The sequence below is a fragment of the Anabas testudineus genome, chromosome 9, assembly GCF_900324465.2.
Source record: "Anabas testudineus chromosome 9, fAnaTes1.2, whole genome shotgun sequence".
NCBI classification, from domain to species: Eukaryota; Metazoa; Chordata; class Actinopteri; order Anabantiformes; family Anabantidae; genus Anabas; species Anabas testudineus.
Genome location: NC_046618.1, coordinates 15,791,107 through 15,812,809, shown reverse-complemented (window position 1 = coordinate 15,812,809; position 21,703 = coordinate 15,791,107). Strand labels below are relative to the sequence as shown.

General features: G+C 42.5%; 3 protein-coding genes across 3 annotated transcripts; 1 reads left to right on the top strand and 2 right to left on the bottom strand.

Annotated features, from left to right (window-relative positions):
- Nucleotides 1–248: 248 nt before the first annotated feature.
- Nucleotides 249–6,910, bottom strand: rgs7bpa (regulator of G protein signaling 7 binding protein a). The gene is made up of 6 exons (XM_026343661.1): nucleotides 5,910–6,910; nucleotides 4,695–4,861; nucleotides 2,334–2,464; nucleotides 1,827–1,971; nucleotides 1,409–1,479; nucleotides 249–1,228 (listed from the first exon to the last, which is right to left on the bottom strand). The coding sequence occupies exons 1-6, from the start codon at nucleotides 6,057–6,059 to the stop codon at nucleotides 1,137–1,139; spliced, it is 756 nt and encodes a 251-aa protein (XP_026199446.1). The 5' UTR covers nucleotides 6,060–6,910; the 3' UTR covers nucleotides 249–1,136.
- A 2,122-nt stretch (nucleotides 6,911–9,032) lies between these two features.
- On the bottom strand, nucleotides 9,033–14,996 carry si:dkey-250l23.4 (E3 ubiquitin-protein ligase RNF180). Its single transcript, XM_026343035.1, has 5 exons — nucleotides 14,842–14,996; nucleotides 13,139–13,147; nucleotides 10,560–10,771; nucleotides 9,515–9,640; nucleotides 9,033–9,238 (listed from the first exon to the last, which is right to left on the bottom strand). The coding sequence occupies exons 1-5, from the start codon at nucleotides 14,994–14,996 to the stop codon at nucleotides 9,033–9,035; spliced, it is 708 nt and encodes a 235-aa protein (XP_026198820.1).
- A 5,019-nt stretch (nucleotides 14,997–20,015) lies between these two features.
- htr1aa (5-hydroxytryptamine (serotonin) receptor 1A a) lies at nucleotides 20,016–21,263 on the top strand. The gene has a single exon (XM_026343034.1). It carries the CDS (start codon nucleotides 20,016–20,018, stop codon nucleotides 21,261–21,263), a length of 1,248 nt encoding a protein of 415 aa, XP_026198819.1.
- Nucleotides 21,264–21,703: the final 440 nt, after the last annotated feature.

Below are 21,703 nucleotides of genomic sequence, written 5' to 3'. Positions count from 1 at the left end.
GAAGGCAAATATTATTACAGATTACTAATCTCCTCATTTACAAATATTCATCTTCAAATCAGCCTATCCATTACATTCATTACCATTGATTCATCCTTTGATTTCTTCCAATGTGTCTGACAAATTTGTCTTTTTAGACAGTCTGTCTCCACCCAGTGGACATTTTAGGAGGTTGCATGTAAGAAAGTGACAGAGGCGAGTTAATTAATTTCAATAACAAAAGTTTTATTAATGTAAAATGACCTATATCAGCTTTACCTAGTGTACCTTCCCTGTGCCCTAAAAATTCATCAGTATCACTGAGTAAGACCCATGGTGCCTGCCCCCTGTCTGCACTGATTGCTTCAGGCAGAGGGAGGCGTGCCCTTCTTATGTCAACCAACAGATTCTGTGCTAAACAACTTCAACTTTGAAAAGAATTCAGAGAGCATTGCGTTGATTATGTGTATATACAAGTCTAATGTCTCAATTGATAGTTAAATATTGTGTGCAAAGAAGTTTTTGAGTACTGTATCGTATAGTATTCCATTTTGAAGCTGAAAAGTTAAAGTTGGGTACAGGTTCTTGGTTTATGGAAGACTAAATTAAGTACATTAACAAGAAAGGACAGTTAGAAACAGAAAATAGAGACAGTAATACACAGCAAACTTACAGGCCCGCTTACTCAGCTTATACAGACGAAGGTTTAACTTTGTGCCACCGTCACATTCGGATGGCATATATTCATAAATTATCTTATTATTTCTGACAAAAACAGACAATTATATTCCCTTTTTAAAAACATAAATCCTCATTTTATTCACTCAGGTTTGTGGAAGTAGTTGAGCGATGTCATTATCTCAAATGACCTCACATTCTCTTTTACATTGGACGAGCAGATGTCTGACTTCATTTCTTTTGCAAAATATCTTAAAATATATGCTCATGACTTTTGTTTTCATTACATTGCAGTTACAATTTCTTATTTTGTATTACAAAATAAAATTATAAAATGGGCAGATTTAGAAGAAAAAAAGAGAGAAAAAGAGACAATTTATTTGAAAATGGCAGTAATAGATTGGTGGGACACACAAGTGGTGAAGGACGGTGGGTAATGGTGTCTTTGTTGCCGCCTCCTACCCACAAAGGTGGAGCCTTTAGCTGGTTACCAGGCAACAGAGTCCAAAGAACCTCCTCTTCCTCTGTCGGACCAGTGGGTAAGGAGTCAGGTTCAGCAAACTGCTGTCATCTGGGCACAAGAACACACAGACAGCACCGCCAACTCGGATTATTTTACCAGTCTTAGCTGCAGCAAGTCAGAATCACTCTGTAAAAGATTTGAAAAGTGCCCGTGCTCCGTGGGGTTGAGGTTTTATGTGGAGATGTGTGTGAAAGAGGATAAAGATAAAATGTTAGTCTTCAATCTCACCTTGGTTTTTCAGTGGTAATGGCATTGTCTCCCTGAGTTTACTGAGAAGGTTCTTCATCTCTCTCATATCCCTGCAATGACACAAATGAGGTATTATTTTAAGTTGTGTCATTATCACACAGACACATACTGCACATACAGTCACATCCACTCGAGCTCACAACAAATACTCCCCCTGCCTCGTTTTTGCAATGTCACGTCACAATGTTTTAATATTCATTTTAAAATATAGTGTATTTTGCACAGTAAAATGTATTACATTATTAGTGTAAATGTGAATTACTGTAGTGCTTTGAATTATCATTTACCATAACACATACTTTGACCCAGAAAGAGACCACATTTACAATACCTACCTATTATCTTCAACACACATAGAAAGACACTGCAGGATCCACAACGCTTTTCGTTCACCTACTTTTCTATGTTTTCTATGTCAGTCGCCACGAGCCAGCAGAGCTGAGGACAGTCAGTGGGTGAGGAAGAGGTGTCCTCCAGGATAGGGATGTCTGAGCTCTCCTCTATCTTGCTGTCGACTCCGGGAGGGCCGCAGGAATCTTTACCTAAAGCACACAGAGAACAGCTCGTCTTAAACATGTGAGTGCATTTAAAACATGCACGGAAAGTTACTCATCAGATCGCACAATTATTGTAAACGTCATTAACAAAAGTACAAAACCACTTGTTTACTTAGCTGTCCAGCTGTAAATGATAATCTGGATAGAACAACGTCTGTAAAAATAAAGTTCTTCTAATTAATAATTATGTCTGAGTAGATCTTTTTAGAATTAATAAAAGGAAAAAGTGTGTGTTCTATAAACTAGAACAGATGTGTACATGTATACGCACAGCTACAAACACATATCCACACATAAACTCTGTGGCAAAGTTAGTTACATGCTGCCCTTGCACTGAGGTTTCTAACCTTTCCTGTGGAGCTGCAGGGAGCCGAGCAAGCAGACAGATTTGAGCATCTCAGTGATGTACATCTCCAGACAGCACTGCAGCTGAATAAAGAGCCTACAGATCTCAGGGTGGATCTCCCCATCCTCTGGCCTGAAAGAGTGGATAGTGTAGAGGAAACACAGTAGCGTCACTGACAAGGTAGCACTTGATGAACTCCATACTCAGTAAGAGGCAGTTTAAAGCCTACAGCCTGACGTCTGCATGTGAACATGTTTATTGTAGGTGAGTTTAGCCTTATTTACTTCATGTGTATGTGGTAACCAGAGTTCTCAGACTGGCAACAGTTCCACTGACTTCTAAAAAACTTCAATTAATATTAAAATATACCTTCTTAACTGTGTGTAGTGACATAAAAAAGGCAAAGTACACAAATAGTAGAACAGCATCAGCAATACTTAAGTAAGAAGCAAAGACTGTTTAAATCTTTATATCCACTACTGTAAAAGTATTATACTGTTAAATGCCACATTCCCATTATATATTTATATACTATATACAGAATTATATAGAAAACCCAACAACCCCACAGTGGAGAAGAACAACTCCTTTAAACGGAGCAGAACCAGGCGCAGAGTGGGCGGCCATCTGCCTCGACCAGTTGGGGCGAGTGGAAAGTTATTGCTGAAGTTACTGTGGTTTGCGTTGCCAAAGTATGACTGCAATATGCGTTGGAGTAATATTACCATGTGTAGGTAAGAGAGTGAAAACAATAACTGACATCCAGACTCAGCATGGATGAGTCCTACATATGCCAACCACAAATGGAACTAATATGCTTTTTTTAGCAAATACAGAACTAGTTACGTTGTTTTTCTTGCTTGCAATTAAATTAATATGATCACTAACATAAACAATAATTATAAATGCCTAATATAATCAGCTAAACTCAAATATACATTTAAAAAGTTTGATCAAATCATAACTTTTCAGATGAAAGCGATTAAACTATGAATTTTGCACCTGGTACAAATACCTCCACACACAGATCATGCTGTTGTAGCAGCAAGCCTCTCTTTCCCATCCTTGGTTTGTCACACTGCTGCCTTCTACAGCCCAGTTGCTGAAGCTGCACAGCTGTCATCAGTGCTATCCTGCTCGTCAGCTTTCCTCTAGCACATTGGAGAGGCCCCGCGTCACTCAAACTATTCAGACACAATGGCTTCATTTGATTAAACGGGAATGATCTGTGCTGTCTACTTCCAGCTCTGTGTCTCTACCAGTGGAGACAGACATTGAAATGGCCTGAGGAGCTTTTAGAGAAGGGGTATGTGCTGCTGATGACTATGACAGTGATGCTGTTATCAGTGGGAACTTACAGTTCTCTCCAAAGCCGCTGCATTATCTCTATTTCTACAATAGCAGCAACAGCAGCAGGACTGTAGTGTAGCTTGGAGACATGGGTATAACTGTATCTAGCTGTATGATTACCAGACATACTCTATATAGCAAAATTAATTACTGCAAACCGTAAATGTTCTGCACCGTAAACTGTTTCTACAAAGACATTATTAAACTTTGTTAGAAGAAGAAACACACGTGCATCTGCTCTATGGGTGCTGTATGATTCGCGCTTCGGTGTGACAGGAAATGTGTAGAATACAAAACCTTGAGCACTGGACAGCATTTAATGATTTCACAGTTATCTTGTTAACAAGTAGTAGTTGTAAGAAGAAGTATAGACCATGCCCAGAGCCAGCCTGATGCTTCCAATAATGCCCCGGCCTTTGGCAAGCAGCTGCCACTGCAGACATCCGATTGTTATTTCAATAGGTTTGAGGGTGCCAAGTCAGCTGGCACCTTACCCCACTGAGGACCTTCAAATCCCAAGCCTCACTTTACCCTTGGTGCGGACCAAGTCAACAAACATGTCCTCCTCCTATCACAGCTGTTGAAAAGCACATTACTGATGTTCATCCTGGGAACTTCCATTCCACTTCATGCATTAACGTTTTAGGCTCAGCTAATGGGAAGTGGCCATTTACAGCATGCTGCTGTGATTGCTTCCTGTCACCCCCCCCCCCCCCCACCCCCCACCCCCCTCATGCTATTAGTGATGTTTATGTCAAAGCTGATCACATGCTCTGTTTTCCCAAACTGTTCCCCACTTCAGCCTCAGTCTTGAGTCGATTTCTTGAAACATGTTCCCAAATTGTGGGTGCTTATGCAAATTATAGATGTACTTTCTTAAAAAAAAAGCTGCTTTTATGCGCAGCGGTGGTGCAGATCACTCCATTTGGTGCGGTTTACACTCCCAGGGCTGTGAACCGCCTTTGCGCGGCAGTCGCTGTCAGCACCACGGACAGCGTCTGTGTCAACTCACCCCGATATCAAGGAGAGGCTGTGGTGCGCCGCTCTCGCCATTTCGCAGCCTTTAGTCCGTGTTTTCAGCATCTCGGCCCGTAAAGAAGGGCAGTCGACGGTGATTTCACCAATGGAGATGACCAGTTCGCGGTACAGAGCCACAAGTGTATTGAACTCTTGGACGATCTGTGTCACAAAGACATGATGGAAGAAAAAAATAAAAAATAAAATCACACATGATCAAGTCATTCCCAAACTGACCTAGTTAAACAAGCAGCGCACAGATGTAAAAAAAAACTTTTGCATTTCTGTCGTTCTGCTAGAATAACCTGCATATTGTCAACATGTAAATGTGTCAGTCTGAGAGGAAAATGCTGAGCAGCACTATATTCAGCCTAACTATTCATCTTTTACCACAACGGGGAGAAATAAGCTGCCAGTGCAGGTGCACGGTGGTGCACCTCAGCAGGAGTACTATTCCAAAAATTGCAACCTTGCACATAGGTGGGTCATAAGCCCATTGATCCACGAGAGAAACATGTAATTAAGCAGAAAGGGACACTAAACACTCGGCAAAGTGCAAGACGAATACGTGGACTTTCCCTTTTTGACAGTGTCCCATTCTGCAACAATAAGTTGCACAACACCAGAGCTCGAGATGAAGCCACGAATATCTCATTTTGTGCAACTCCTGTGGGCTGTACCAATCCCGATGTACTCCGGCATACGAACTGCGAGGCACCATGACGTGCGCTGATGTATGAAAGGGTGAAGCGGGCTGCAAGACTGCATATAGTATCTGTCGTAACACAGAGCATCTGAGCCATAGATCACGAACGCCTCCCAAAGGTAATCTTGTAAAAGCCGGCGGTTGTGAAATCAGCCTCAATCTTGCAGCACCAGCGGCTTCACACACTGCAACATGCAAATAACACAGTCAACCTGCGCGCCGAGATGATGTGTTTGGCTTCACAGTCGACAAAGCAATGCAAATGCATCCAGCTATTTTTAGGCTCCCACGACGGGTTACGGTCTTTTTGTGTGTGTGTGTGTGTGTGTGTGTGTGTGTGTGTGTGTGTGTGGCTATTAACAGCTGTCGCCTGTGCATCCTGCATGCACGGGATAGTCAATCATCCTAGAACAAAGAAAGGTTGGGATACCACAGCACTTTCTTTTCTTTTTTCTTTATTTAAATCCAACACACCATGCAGGCATTGACGTGTCGCAAACCTACCATTCTGCAGTCGGCCACGGCGCGCTGGGCTTTGCGGGTACTTTCGGTGCTCTCCCTCCTCTGTGGGTCTCGGTAAGGAGGCTTGCCGATTTGGAAGATGTTCCCGGCGGATCTGGGGCGGTTTTTGCGCCCATTCGATGCAGAACTCATGCATACACACCCACTAATAAAACAACCCTAACACAGAACGAGTTTATCTTGTATCCCCCCAAACTCCAGCACTTTCTCTCCTCCTCCTGTCTCACCACCCTGCACCAACTGTTCCCCCTATTCTCTCACGTTCACGTCCAGTTCACCTTCGCCAATAAACTGGCTGGCTTCCACCTCGGTTATTGTTATTGCTCTGTCTTTCACGTTCCTCCCCTTAGTGTGGGAGAGGGGACAAATATCCTCCTAGAAGAGCCTCAAGGCGCAGGAAAAGTACCGGATGAGCGCCTGCGACTCCTCTCCGCATTGCCTCGACTGCGACGGGGCGCAAGTCACCTTCACTCCAGCAGCACACGGTGCACAAGCAGAGACTTCACGCCCAACCCCGGAGTCCAGCTAGCTGAGATGTCTTCTCTGACGCACCGATGTCGGAAGGGAACGATCGCGTTCACAGATGCTCTCCAGATGCAACCATTTTTTATAATTGCGCGTTTCCATTAAGCACCAATGAGACGGGCGATAAATATCTGCTTCAGCTGCAACAACCTCCGTGTGGAGACCAAAATAACGCCGCCAATGTCCCCGCTGTCAATCCCACCGCGTCGTCTGCAGCCGACACTTTCTGCCTCGGTGCCGGAGGAAACGGGAACGTTCAAAGAAAATCAACTTAATTCCTCGCAGCGCGGTCTCAGCTCGGCCCCCGGTGTCTGTTTCCTGGAGCGTTTCCTGCGCGCCGGGCGGGTCTATCTATCTCTAACCTTGGAGAGGCGCTAGAAAAACGAGCAGTTGCAACAGGCCTGACGTGGCTCTGTGGCTGGAAACACTGCGCACCCAAAGGACGGGAATACTAATAAGGGCCCATCAAGTGAGCCCCCCGCCCGGAGTGGAGTCTGGATGAGCCCCCAGAAAACGTGTGGAGTTCAGGCTCCTGCCACTAAAAGAAAGTCTACCTGCAATAAAAGTGATTAAATGCTTCAGTTAAGATTGAATGTGGGTCCAGTTCAAGTTTGCTATTGAACAACCATGGCTAATCCTGACCCTATTGTAAACATCTATTTATTTGTTAATATTTATATGCAGGACAATGTAAAGTGTGTTTCTTTTAAATCTCTATCCTCATCTGCACACTTGCTTTAAACTAATAATAATCTGATATCCAGTGTGGTGTATCTCCTACACTGATATCTGTATGTAAAGGTATGTTTTATTGTTGTTTATTGTTATTATAAGTTATAAGTATTGTACTTTCAAAAGACTTATGTTATTTTCTTCATGCATGTAATGTATAAAAGGTGAGAAAAGGAAGACACAAAAGTATTCATATGTGTAGAAAAGTATCCCATTACCCAAGTGAGATGCTCTCATGCGCACACAGAAATGAATGAATGGCAGCTTTCAGTGGTAACTGTAATTTTCCCTGTACAATCACAAAGAGGATAATAAATAAATGAGGTTATTTCAGAGTATGGCGAGTGAGTGCTCTCTCTCTCTGAACCTGCATTACCAAGTAACTCTGAATGCAAAGGGAGACTTTTAAAATCCATTTACACATACAGTACATGCACATACATTAACACACATCCAGTTGCAGTATAATTTATGTCTATATAAATGTAGCGCCGTCTGCAGTGAGCGTGTGTTTGATTTTTGTTGATATCGCCCATGAAATTGCACTCTAACCTACCCCCTCTACTATATGCTACTACATATAGTTTATACAATAGTAACTGAGCTGCGAAACTGTGCAAATGATTTTTTTTTAATCACTTACAAATTATTTGCTAAGAGCTAGTTAGGATAATGTATAAATATCTTGACCAATTGATGATATCACTTTCACAAATATGCATAAAGAATGTGTAGATTATTGGATCCCCATAAAGTATATGATTTCTAAAAAAAAAAGTGAAGCCCATTGAAAAAGCACATATAAACAAGCATTTATTATCTGAACTTGGAAAGTTGGTGACATGCTTTGGAAATCATTTCTTTGGCCACGCATGCCTTCACCTACTCGCCTGTCTGTTATTCGCTTCTGTGTAAATTGTGTTTGCTATAAAAGAAAGTGCCTTTTTTTCCGTGCAGGGTGTGTGTGAAAGCAACCAGACACACAATTCACAACGTGATTTGCAAATTGGAACAAAGAAGTCAATAAAACCATAAACTAGTGGCCTCAACTCAAACCACTGAGCAAATCATCAATTTGACAAAACTATCTAATGAGCATAAATGACCCCAAAAGTGCTACCTCATGTTTCCTCTTTGTTTTTTTGTTCTGTTTTGTTTGTTATTGTTTTGTTATGGTTGTAATGTCAGGCTATGGTTTAGGTTTTTGACAAATGTTTTTGACCAATAATATAAAAAGTCTTTCAAATCTCCAGAGAGCTTCTCCTGCTTGTTTCCTAGTGACAAATTGGCTGCCTCCATCCATCTAGTTTATTACATAGTAAAGCGTTAGTGTATGTTTTACCATCACCTTGCACATCTCAAATTAAATGTTGACGGTGGCTGTAGATGGATTCTCCAAAAAAAATAAAAAATCATAGGAACTAATGTGTTTAGGAGCAGACTACTGATGAAGATTTTCAGCATTAACAGAGTGTAATGCGATTGTGTTGAAAAACACTACATCCTTAAAGTGGTTATATTGACTCTCCATACAGGGAACAGGACGCGTTGTACAAACCCACATTAGATGTGCATCATGTGGAGATCAACAACATTAGAACCCCAAACATCCCCCCGTAAACAATTTCCCCATTTCAATCATTTATTAATGAGACACAACAACATGGCACACAGTTGTTTTCCGGCCAACACACGATCCCGCCTGTTTGAAATTCACTCGGCATCTTCACATTAAACCCTACAGCTCAACTCTCCCTTTTCCCTGGTATAAATGTACTTGCCCGCCCTGTGCTTCGTGTTGAACTCCCTACTTTACCCTCATCCTGTTTCTCACTGTTGCCTGGACTGTCAAAAGGAAGGGAAGAAGAAGTAGCAAAGGAAGCAGAATATTAAGAAGCCAATGACCCAGTTGACGGAGTAGATGTAGATGATGATCATGTCCAGGTCAAAGCGCCAGCCGCGAGAGTGGTCCTCAAAGTCCAGAGTGTCCACACGGTACGCTCCTCCATGGGGGAACTGGCGTCTAGCAATGGGACTGGATTGCCTCTGGAAGCCTGGTGTGGATAACAAATGAGGGATGAAGTGTTGGCCTTCATCTAAATGACACTTTTTTACACAAAAAGTTGTTTTTTAAGTGAATTATTGATCTGTTTAGGTAGATATTTGAAATCCGACAGCTGTGGGCAATTAACAATGTGAATTATAATAATTTAGTGTTTTAAACCAGAATGACATACCTGGTCATTCCTCTGAATATTCTCCTAAAGTGGGTATATTAATGGACAACACAGACTTTTCATGTATGGACAATTAGATTAAAAACGACTTGCCTCCAAAGATACGGAAGAGTTTCCTGCAGCTCGGGAGAGGCCACTTCGCACAACTTGCTTTCTGGAAATTCTGTTTTCTGGAAAGATATTCCTTTGGGAAGAATATCCTTGCTGTTTGATTCAGCTCTGCAAGCAAGAGACACATTTCTTATCAAAACCGAACATCTCATTCGCACCTCCACTTCTTGATAGCAAAAAAATAGCAGGAGCAAATGTGGCATCACTAGACTCACTCATTTTCTCCTTCTTCTGTTTCGGTGTGACCTTGGCTTTGGTAATCAACACAAGAATCTCATCTACGCTTCCTGTCACCTAATCACTAACAAGGGCCCTCAGCGTGTCTGCAGGCGTCACAACCACAGCCATTCTGTCTTTTTATGGCCACAGCAATATCCCTTCCACTCACGTTCTCCTGCATTCAGTCAGTAGGCCGACATGAATCACAGAACTTCATTAGTTATTCTCAATTGTGGCTACGTGCTATGTAATCAAGTTACATAAAATACATGTATAGCATGTGCTATTTTGCTACAGCTGATTGTGTAACATTGTTGTGTAAAGGAATCACAGACTACTTTATGGTTTGATGTCTCACTGGTAAAAAAAAAAAAAAAAAAACACCCCAAAACATCTGTACTTATTATGTTGTATTGCATTTCGCGCCCAAATTAAATTCTACCCCTTATTTCCATCAACAAGCTCTAAACAAAAGTGTTCAGATTGTGTTTGATTTTGTCTTCTGGGTGACTCATCTGGTCAGAGCTGAACAAAAGGTCTACTCTCCTCCCTATGGGACTTGTGCAGCTGGGCCCTCTGAACACACTGCAGCTTAGATTTTATCCGTGTAACAACTATTAAATAAAAGCAAACACATATAGCTGCAAATATACATTTATTACTCTGTATTTTTCTATGGATTTACTGATACTGAGCCATGAAGATTTTATGTTTAAAGCACATACACTTAAACTTCTGCGTTTTTTTAGTGGAGGTGATTCATTGATTGATTTAAAGTAATATCTAACATTTTTACCCGTGCACTTACCCTTCTGGAAGAAGACATGTGTGATGACTGTTCTGCAGAGGGGACAGGGCGTATTGGTGGGGCTGTTTTTAGCCAAGGTCCTCAGACACGGTTCACAGAAGATGTGGTTGCAGGGGTGACACATGTAAGGGCTGAAGTACACATCCAAACACACAGCGCAGATGTAACCATCTCTGTCCCTGGCGCTCATGTCCTCCTCATCCTCACTGCTGCTACTGGATGGGTTCCCTGTTGAACTCTGCATGTGAAGGAGACCGAGAAAAGACACTTTTAAACACTGGAGGACAACGCATCTGGCTGAAGATTGGTTACTACTCTATGGAACAAATGCCTTTTGTACGACTGCGGATCTTCTCCTTATGCAGATAAATATTTATGTACATACATTTAAACACCTGTGCCCACCTGCAAGCATATTGTACAGTATGTGGTTTTTATATAATGTGCTGAGTTTTCGCTTCAGGCAATTCTGACATCTTATAAGAGCAACAACACCCGTGATCTTTTTAATTTTTCTTGTGTATCTTTCATCTAAAATCACAATGGCTGTGCCATTTCTGCAGCATCATGGCTAAATGGACTAAGCTTCTCAGACAAACTAGCTAAGTTACTTCACCTCAATTGACAGAATAAAGAGAACAATCAGGAGATCTGACCTCTCACATGTGAGGCTTTGAACAACCGCGCGGAAGCATATGTCTAAATGTATTTTTGGGACCCTTTTGAGACTCACTTTAACATACTTTTCCCATCATATACCCTTTTTGATGAGTGTAAATGCTTTTGACACCCACCTGCACAGCATAATAATATGTGTGAGGACACGAGGGTGTCAGGTGTGAGTTCAGTGAGGGAAACATCTACCTACATGTTCTCACATCTTATCACCAATAATAAGTAATAAATAATTTGACCCTGAATTGACTTAGTCAAAGTAGGTTCACTGGTTTATCTCACAATGTTGTTGCTCTTCAACAATATGTCATATCACAATTTGCATGAGGGAAATTATGAGTCAAGCAAACCCTTTCTTTACACTTAACACACTGTAGATGTCGAGTCCTCAGTTCGTGCCCTTTTTCACTCACTGACCACTTTATTAGGTACACCTGTCCGATCTAATGTAATCCAATTCTGTTTTAACAAGATTAACTATTGTAATAACATTGATAATTCTACTATGTTTATTATTGAAGTCAAAGTGGTGACGTTGGACTGGTGTGAATTATATTAAGAGGTGTTTCAACCCTAAACAGAGTGGCCGAAACATTAGAAACACCTCATAATATAATGCACTTCAGAAGGACTGTGGCAGACAGGGAGTAGATTTCATACAGTTTAATAGATCTGCCTCCCGCACTTTTCAAATGACTCTCTTCTCCTGAGCAGTCAACTTGCCCTCCCTCTCTGGGGCCTCTGCACCTTCAGCTCACATTTCCTAATCCCAGCTATAACTCTTATGAGAGGATGTACCACAACTTGTTTTGAGAACAATATCTGGGGCCCCTCAAGTCCCCCGCCTCATCTTCAGACCTGTGTCAGCAGACCCCTCGGGATCAGCGTCTGAAGTTCCAATCTTGAAAAAGCCTAAGGGTGCTTCCAGAGTAATTACCACTTTCTCACCCAGGGGGAGCTCCAAGGACTTCCATGTGGCACCAGCCCTACCTCCCAAGATGTGTCATTAACACGGAGGAGAGAACACAGAGTGCACAGCTCAAAAGTAATCATGGGCACTGAGGCTCTCCCCTGACAATATACACTGTAACATGGCAGCTTCGTCTTAGTTAAAACAGTAAATGTGCATTTAAATGAATTAAGAATACACATATTCTGTATTCAGTAGAATTAAATGTTTAACAACCCAAATCCTTCAGTAGTAAATGTAGCTTGTTATGACTAATAGGGCAACTACACTACTAATCTAAAAAACTGGCCATGTCACAACAAAACGTATTCCAGCAGGTCTTCTTCAAAACAGTGCAGAATGCTTGTGGTCATCTTCTGTCTGCAAAATTAAGTTTTTCCCAATCCGTGGTAACCCAGAGGGAATGGCATGGCTCTTCTGTAGAGAGTGGTGTCCTTGCTAATTGAGGATGCTTTGCACACAATGCAGATCGCCCACTCTTCCATTGCCAAAGCCTCCTCAGACTATCACGTTTACACCTCCATGCTTCACTGATGGTGTTAGGAAGGCATCTATCTGTCTTTTCATCAGCTCTGTGCTCTATGTTCTTCACTTAGATCCAAAACGTGGACTGAGCGTACAAGACTTGGTTCCAGTCTTGTAAAGTCCACTGTTACAGTATCCTGGCCCAAATCTCTTGGTATCCATATTAATCGGGACTTTTTTCTGGCAAAGTTATGTTACAAGCATCTCTGCTAGAATCCACCAGCGACTCCATTTACTTCAGAGACTTTTTTTATGTGTGTAGGAATATGGTGTTAATTTTTATAGAGCAACTATTGAGTCCATCCTGTCTTATGGAATCACTAGTGGGTTTGAGACCCACACAGTCAAAGCTTACATTTGTAGTCTAGTTAGGACGCCAGGGCAGGGAGGATTATGGGAGGATCTGCACCTCAAACTCCTCGGGCTATTTTTGAGCAGTCTTACTCAGCAGGACTCACATGCTGAATTCTGAGTTCACAATAATGAACATAAGTAGGTTCAGGGTTCCCTTGTGCAAGCACAATAGTTCTAAACATTAGACATAAACAGAGGGGTGGGAAATGATTTAAACTAATTAAGTTAGAGATAACTGATTTTGATGTTGTATTTGTGTGTATGTTGAGTAATATGATTAGTAGAATCTACGCGTGATTAATTAATTGACTATTTAATGATTTTATGTATATTTTTACTGACATGATTTGCTAGTTTTATTATGCGTTGAGCAACTATCCTCGCTCCTTAGCAATTTCCCCTGAGGGATGCAATAACAGTAACCTGAACCTGCACCTGAAGTTTGACAGAGCTGAGAAAAGTGCATGCTCTACTGTATAATGCTCTAATAGTGATAAAAGACCAAGCAAGCTTATTCAATTTCCCTCTGAATCAATGAAAGTGTATAGAAATAGTTAATCAAATATGGCTCTTCACCTCCACTCTCAACTGCAGACGATTGGCTTAACTTAGCATAAAGACTGGCAGCAGGGGGAAACAGGTATTCTCACTTATTCCCGAATTCAAATATACAGTAAGTGTTGTTGAACTTTGAAAAAAAAAAAACCTTGTTAGCCATTTCCCCATGCTTCCAATCCTCATGCTAATCACCTTAACGTAAGCTCCATATTTAAAATGGAGACTGAAGAGTGGTATAAATCTTCTCATCTAACTCTCTGTAAGAAAGTGATCAGTACATTTCTAAATATAAAAAAAGGGGCATCAATAACCCATATCTAACCAGTGGTCCATAGATTCTACATTACATTACATCAAGTCACGCTCATAATTAATAATTGTGGGGAAAGTTGGCAAAGATAAAAAAAGAAATAAAAGAACTTCTTGAATTTTCCCTAAAAGTGGCATCTGTCCTTTCATAAAGACATAATCCATCACATAATAATAGACACAATTATATCTGGGGAAACAGATAGTTTGTGTATTATGTCTAATAGCTGAATGTTAACACACTAACTCCAACAAGCAAGAGACAGGAACAGCTCAACTAAAAACAATGCTGCAATCAGCACGGGGGGGGCATAGAATTAGGAAATAGATGTTCTCCGTTTGATTCAACTTCTTCTATTAAGCATTCTCTCGTACAGCAGTCAGGCAAACTTTGAATCCTGCAGATCTGCAGCAGCCAATCAAAATGGATTCTGCTCTTTTGTCTGGTTTGGTTTTGAAGGGCTCTCCGCCCAAGCCTCATCACGCAGCTAATTCAAATGTAACCCCACTTTCAACCTCACAGACAATGGCTGTTGAGATGAGCTGGGTGCTGATAGGGCTGTTGAGAGTCAGAGTCTAGATGAAATGAACACACACACACACACACACACACGCTGTGCTATAAATAAACACAGTGAAAAGATAGTATAGATAAGTATTGTGTCGCACGCTTTTACTTTCTTATTTGCATTTGAATTCCATATTAAAATGGAAATGGGCCTTTCAGCGGATCTGTTCTGTAATTAAACACTTAAGCGCCTGGTTATATATCAGAGCATCATTTGAGAAACTTTAGAGGTTGATATCTTCATTTATTCCTTAAAAGTTAAAATATAGCCCCGATATTAGCAGTGCTGCTGTAGTTATAAAATGTGTCGTGCAGGCTCAAACCATTTTTCATTCACCTGTCTGCTCTCCTGTTGACTTTGTCTCCACCTCTCCCTCCTCCTCTGCCTCCTCCGGAGACATTTGATCCTGTTCTTCTCTCTTTTACTCATCCTCCTCTCCCCAAAGGGAGCACACGGCTGCACCACTGCCAGGGTCATGGTTTGACTCATCACCTCCACCACACCAGTGCCTCCTTCTTCACCACCTTCCACGTCCTGCTCTTCTTCTTCCTCCTCCTCCTCCTCGTCCTCTTCTTCATCTCCCAGCTCTGAGCTGGTGAGAGCTGGGATGTACGTCTGGGTATGATGGCTTTGCGATGCCTGCCGTGCTGCCGCCTCTGCTCTCACCTTTACCCAGAACGGGTCCGGCTCCCTGGATGAACTGAGCGAGTGGCGTTGCAGATCCCCTGTGACTGTTCTGGATGAAAGTCTCTGAGGCGACAGACGTGTGGATCTGGTTTGGATGGTAGGCTGAGGGGAAACAGAAGATGTGGACCTCCTTGCTGACTGAGGAGACTGTTCATTTAAAGTGGTGATGCTGGTCTTGGAGGAGCCAGATCTAGGACACGAGTGTCTTCTCAGCAAGTAGTTTGATCCTTCTCCAACTTCCAACCCACTGTTGAACTGGACGTCAGAATTGCTGCTGGACAAACTTTCAGTGCTTCCTCCTCCTTGTCTGTTTTGTGCCACACCTTCACACGTCTCCGTTCTTTCAGTCTTTCTTTGCCTTTGCTCTTCTCGTTTCCTACTTTCAACGTATTCAACATTTTGTCTTTCCTCATCCCGCTCTTGGATTCCCTCCCTTTGTCTTCCTCTGTTGCCATCGCTGCAGGTCTTCCTGTGTGCTTTCCTCCCTGGCAAGGCAGGTCTCACCAGCTGTTCCACACTTCTCAACCTTCCCTCTACAGCCGAATTTGCACTCCCCGTCCTAGGTCTCGCTGCCTTTAAGCAGGGAATATAAGTCGCGTTGTTACTGTCTTCTTTATCACCATCCTCAGTTCCAAATCTGCTTGAGCCATTTACACCAGAGGCGCCCGCGTGGCAGCTCATGATGGCACTTTCAAGGCCCCTGTGTCACCAGGAGAATGCATCTGACATAGCTTCAACTAGCTAGGCTGGTCTTTTCTCTCTCATCCTTCCTTTAATCTTCTATCCACACCCCACCCCTAATCTTCTAGATGTACAGAGTCCAGCTCTTTTTTAGGGGTTAGACGGACTGTTCCAGTGCAGAGAACGTGAGCGGGTCAGTCCTCTGGCCTGGCCTATCCTGTTCCTGTAAGCCCCCTGGGACATTCCACACTGTTGACAAAGACAAAGTCCCTCTGGTGAGCCCCAGCACAATAGGTGCACTGTTCGTGGCCTCACTATTGTCCGGTGTGACCTATAGAAAACACAGTGCTATGCAACCACTGAACACACACAAAAATAAGGTGAAAAAGCCAGAGCCACTGTTTTTTCTCATATCCACTACCATGGTGTCAGCTTTTTTTCACTCTCAGGGTTGAATCACAAGTGTGTATGTAAAATATATGTGCATGTAAAATATAATAAAAATGTAATTCATGTATAGGGTTCTTAAGGATTTGGGTTAAAGATGGATCAGACTACGGTAATTTTTAACTAACCTAAATAACACTGATGTTAAAAATACTGATAACATCAATGTTATATGTAAATGCAGTTTATATAATTGTTTTGAAGTTGAATAACAAAACAGTAATGATTTATGATTAAGAAATAATCAATAATTATCTAAAGTAATCAAACATTATATGCATATGCAGGTGTTTACATCTGGATCAGGTACACTACTTAGAACATAACACCATTTTTTCAAACCGACTCATTTTTAATGAGAGCAAAACGTGACTGATGGGTCCATTCTGTTGTCCAGGTGTGTCCTGTTACATTGAAATAATATAGAGCTCTGAATGTCTACGTTGAGATACAGACTGTATTTATAGTTAAGAGGTCTAAGCAGCATGAAAACCGGAGCAATTGTGAAGCTGAGAGAAGATGGAAGATCACTCGGAGCCACTGTGCAAACATTGGCCGTAACCAGTCTAACCATTTGGAAAGTCCTGAAGAAGAAAGAAACCACTGGTGAACTAAGTAACAGACGCTGAACAGGTGGAAAGACAGCACTAGATGACAGAAACATTGTGAGAGCTGTAAAAAACAACCCTAAAACAAATGTTGGTGACATCAGCAAGAAGGTATCACAATCTACTGTTCACAGCAGACTTCATGAACAAAAGTACAGATGACACCATGCAAACTACTTATTAGCTGGACTGGACAAGTCAGTGTCCAGTCTAAAACCCTATAGAGCATCTTACTTGCTAAAGAGGAGACTGTAGGGAGTAACCCCCCCCCCAAAACAAACAACATCTGAAAAAGGCTGCAGTGAAAGCCTGGAAAAGCATCACTAAAGAAGAAGGCAAACATTTGGTGATGTCAATGACATCAAGTCTTATTCATTTTAATCTATTTAAGTCTAACTGTTCCAATACTTTTGATCACGTGAAAAAACGATGGGTTCAAACGAAAGGTGCTATCTTCTAAGTTGTTAAGTTAAACACCTGGATACAAAAGCTGAAATGTGGATCTTTTGTCTCATATCTTTTAATGTTGAAACCAAATGTTTTCAGTCTACAGCAAAAAATAATCACTGTTCCAATACTTTTGGAGGGGTGTGCATTCAAATATGCAGGAAAAGCTCAAATGAGTTAAAGACAGATAGATAGAGCAGTGGGAATCATTTATCATGGAGTTTGCTGTAATCTAATTTTCCCTCTACTATGTCTCAAGTGACTGGAGCAGGAAACTTTCTTTCCTATCTCTGTCTGTATGTTTGGGACAGACAGCAGCTGGGTCTATTTTGATCTAAATTTGGGTCTAGAATCATGAAGTGGTGAGAGGACGGCAGGAATCAGCTGTTTCCCGGCTTCCAAAGATCGACACGAATCTGAAATAAAACTCTTCTTTACAAGGTTTTTAACATGGTGCTCCGAAGGCTCCCTCAAGACAAACACCAAGATATTTATCACAAATAGGAACATCGCTATCAGACGACCTTGAACCACCTGTTTAGTTTTTCTTGCTTCAGAAAATAAAATAAACTTAGCTTCATCTAAATTCAATACAGACTTGAGGTAAAAGAGCAAAGACTATAAAACATCAAATGCAAACTATAGTTTATAAAGTACCTCTGTGAGCAAGGTTCACCACTGTAATAAAACATTTTGTGAGGTAGGTGTTCGATTAAAGTCCAGAACTTTCTGGGATCAATGGGACTGTCAGTGTTATTACAAAAGTACTCTTCAGATTTTCTATTTTGACATTAGCAGTACACACTGATTACTCATATGCAACAAATGGAGCCAATCTACTAATTACCCTCCCTTTGTTGCTTTAGCTGATATTATGTTTCTTTCATGCAGCCTGTAGTTTACTAGTAAAATGATTAGTGACAATTTATCCATCAAAAAATTGCAGTCAAATTCAAGGCACACATGTTCCAATTGTAGTAATCTCGAGTGTGTCTACAATGTAAGTGGTGTACAGTTTAGTGCTTTTCCTGTGTCGCAGGAGACTGCAGCCTGACACGACACCATTCAACTCCATTGTTCTAATCAATTATTCTGGGTTTCTAGACATGCCTAAGAAGCAGCTGAAGAGGTTGGTGCATACACTGTGTGTCGAGCAATAGTTGGCATGAAATTTGAGTATCATGGCATCAAAGTCCTTATAGTCACAAGTAAACGACTCTGTTCAAATTACAGAAGCACATCACAGCATACCAATAGATAGGCAGCTTACCGTATGGCATGAAGGCAATCTTTAGGTCATAATACAACAGGTGCTGGAATATTGACCGCAAGAAGCATTTAACTTAGAAGCTGTGAGAGCATATATTAAATTTCCCTGCTGACGCAGACATGACCAAAACCAGGTGTTACGTCAAGACTTGCAGTAGTGAATACATCATGATTTCCATTTACATACAGCTTCTCAAATCCTGTGAGGAAGCCTCAGTGGTTGGTTCCAGCTTTTAGCTGGAGGGGCACTGGAATATTCCAGGAGATCAGCTTTACAAAGCTATTCTGAAAACATGTTTACAACGTAGCAACCCGGTTTTAAAAGGAGTGACAGGGAAAACTTGGAGATGACAGAGTGGGAATGGCATATCTCCAGCTGGACACTAACCACAGATAGCGTTGTTAGATGGTACATTATATAAATGACTGCTATGAAACCAAACGTATGTTTTTGGGGAGAGGGCTCCATTATCCCGCTGCTTTGCTCTAAACCAAAGTCTGAACACATACAACTAATGGAAGAGTGGTCATTTAGTGCAGTACCCGGTGTGGACAGCAGATGGCAGCAGCTCTCCTCTCTGCGCTGTGGTGCTGTCCGTGGTCCTGAAACTACCTTTTGCTTTCAGTGATCTAAATATTTCACCTTCCTAAAACACAGTATTGCACAGTTAAAAACTCGCCTATACTTGTATTTTTTTTTAGCTTATTTTAGATCGTTTACCTGATGAATATCATCTGTTCCAAATTAAGCTGGTTTGGAAAGGATGAAGTTGCTCGGTTAATATCTCCACCTCTCATAGTCCGCTTGCTATCTTGCTATTTTGGTAATAAATCAATTTAATGTTAGTTCTGGCTGGCACCCACACCAAGAGGTCTGAACTAACATAAACCCAACAAAATGATGTAGCCTGCTCAGTGACTCCAACTAGTAAAATAGAGGAGAGCTGAAAGGAAAGGAGACCTCTGCACCCTCGTCGGCTGTCTGCGGTGAAAAACGGAGCAACAGGGAGAGCAGAAGCACAAAACTCCAGGGCGACCTCCTCGCAGTCTGACGTACCCGAAGCTGCTGGTATAAATTAATTCACGGCGTCGCCAAGCTCAGACGATTCGCGGTACTAGTGAGCGCACCCGGCTGTCAACACTCACGGGTTACAGCACACACAACCCCCCTCACAAACACGACTGCGTCATGCGTCCTGAGAGGGACGGCTCGGTAACTCCGGTGGACCCCGGTAAAGTGCACAGCAGCAGCAGCAGCAGCAGCAGCAGCAGTCTGAGGGACTGACAGTGTCCTTATCCACCCAGTTGCGTGTGCCCCGCGACTCTGGGAAAGTTGCGCTCCGAGTGTGGCCACATCATGGATTTTATAACAAGCACCAACGACAGCAACGCGACCAGCGGTTACCCTGGCGGGGTGAACTTGGTTACCGACTGGGACGAGGGTGAGAACAGCACAGGGTCCGGGTCCCTGCCAGATCTTGAGCTGAGTTACCAGATTATCACCTCTCTACTCCTGGGGGCCCTCATCCTCTGCTCCGTATTTGGCAACGCGTGCGTCGTCGCAGCCATCGCCCTGGAGAGATCTCTCCAGAATGTGGCTAACTATCTGATCGGATCTCTGGCAGTGACGGACCTCATGGTGTCGGTGCTGGTTCTGCCAATGGCGGCCCTCTATCAGGTTTTGAACAAGTGGACACTGGGGCAGGAGATATGTGATGTGTTCATTTCGCTGGATGTACTCTGCTGTACATCATCCATCCTGCATCTGTGCGCAATTGCTTTGGACAGGTACTGGGCCATAACTGACCCCATCGACTATGTAAATAAACGGACACCAAGGAGAGCTGCGCTCTTGATAAGCGTCACTTGGCTAATTGGTTTCTCAATCTCTATTCCGCCTATGTTAGGCTGGAGAAGCGCAGAAGACAGAGCGAACCCCGACGCCTGCATCATCAGCCAGGACCCGGGCTACACCATCTACTCCACATTTGGGGCTTTTTACATCCCTCTCATCCTCATGTTGGTCTTGTACGGGCGAATATTCAGGGCTGCTCGATTTCGGATTCGAAAGACAGTGAAAAAAACAGAGAAAGCTAAAGTGTCAGACAAGTGCCTGAGCGTGTCTCCAGCCTTCTTCCACAAGAAAACCAACGGACAGTCGAAAACCAACTCTCCGTGCGTAAATGGCGCAGTAAAGCATGGAGAGGAGGGTGAGTCACTGGAAATCATAGAAGTTATCAGCAACTCAAAGACGCATCTGCCTCTGCCCAACACCCCCCAGTCCTCCTCACAGGGCTACGAAAACATGAATGAAAAAAACTCGGGAGCGAAGAGAAAGATCGCGCTGGCCAGAGAACGTAAAACGGTGAAGACGCTGGGGATCATCATGGGGACTTTCATCTTCTGCTGGCTGCCCTTCTTCATCGTGGCATTGGTGCTGCCTTTTTGTGCAGAGAGCTGCTACATGCCCGACTGGCTGGGCGCAGTCATAAACTGGCTGGGCTACTCCAATTCTCTCCTCAACCCCATCATATATGCCTACTTCAACAAAGACTTCCAAAGTGCTTTTAAGAAGATTATAAAATGCAAATTTCACAGACTGTGACTGCACACAGGGAAACCGTGGGTTTACATTCATGTGGAGTTGTTAAGAGGACTGTATAGAAGTGCAAAAAAAAATAAAACACAGACTTTCATTCAGGGACGTCTCATTCCGGTGTGTGTTTAAGGACAGTGTAAAAAAGAACATCAGGGGTCACAGGCTGTTGATGAAATGAGACAAGACAGGGACTTTCGCTCTAAATGTACAAGCTCTCGTCTATTCAGTGTTGTTGCTACAGTATATAGCTTATAAGCGACGGCAGCCATCGTTTTATTGCCATGCAAGACCTGTCATGTGCTGATTCCACGCGTTGTATCACGACACACGCGGGGTTCCCATCATACACAACGAGCTTTGCAGCATTGGAACAAATAAAGTCAAAGTCTGTCATTAAGAAAAATATGAGTAAATGGTTATTTTAAGAAAATAAAAACCAACGAGCC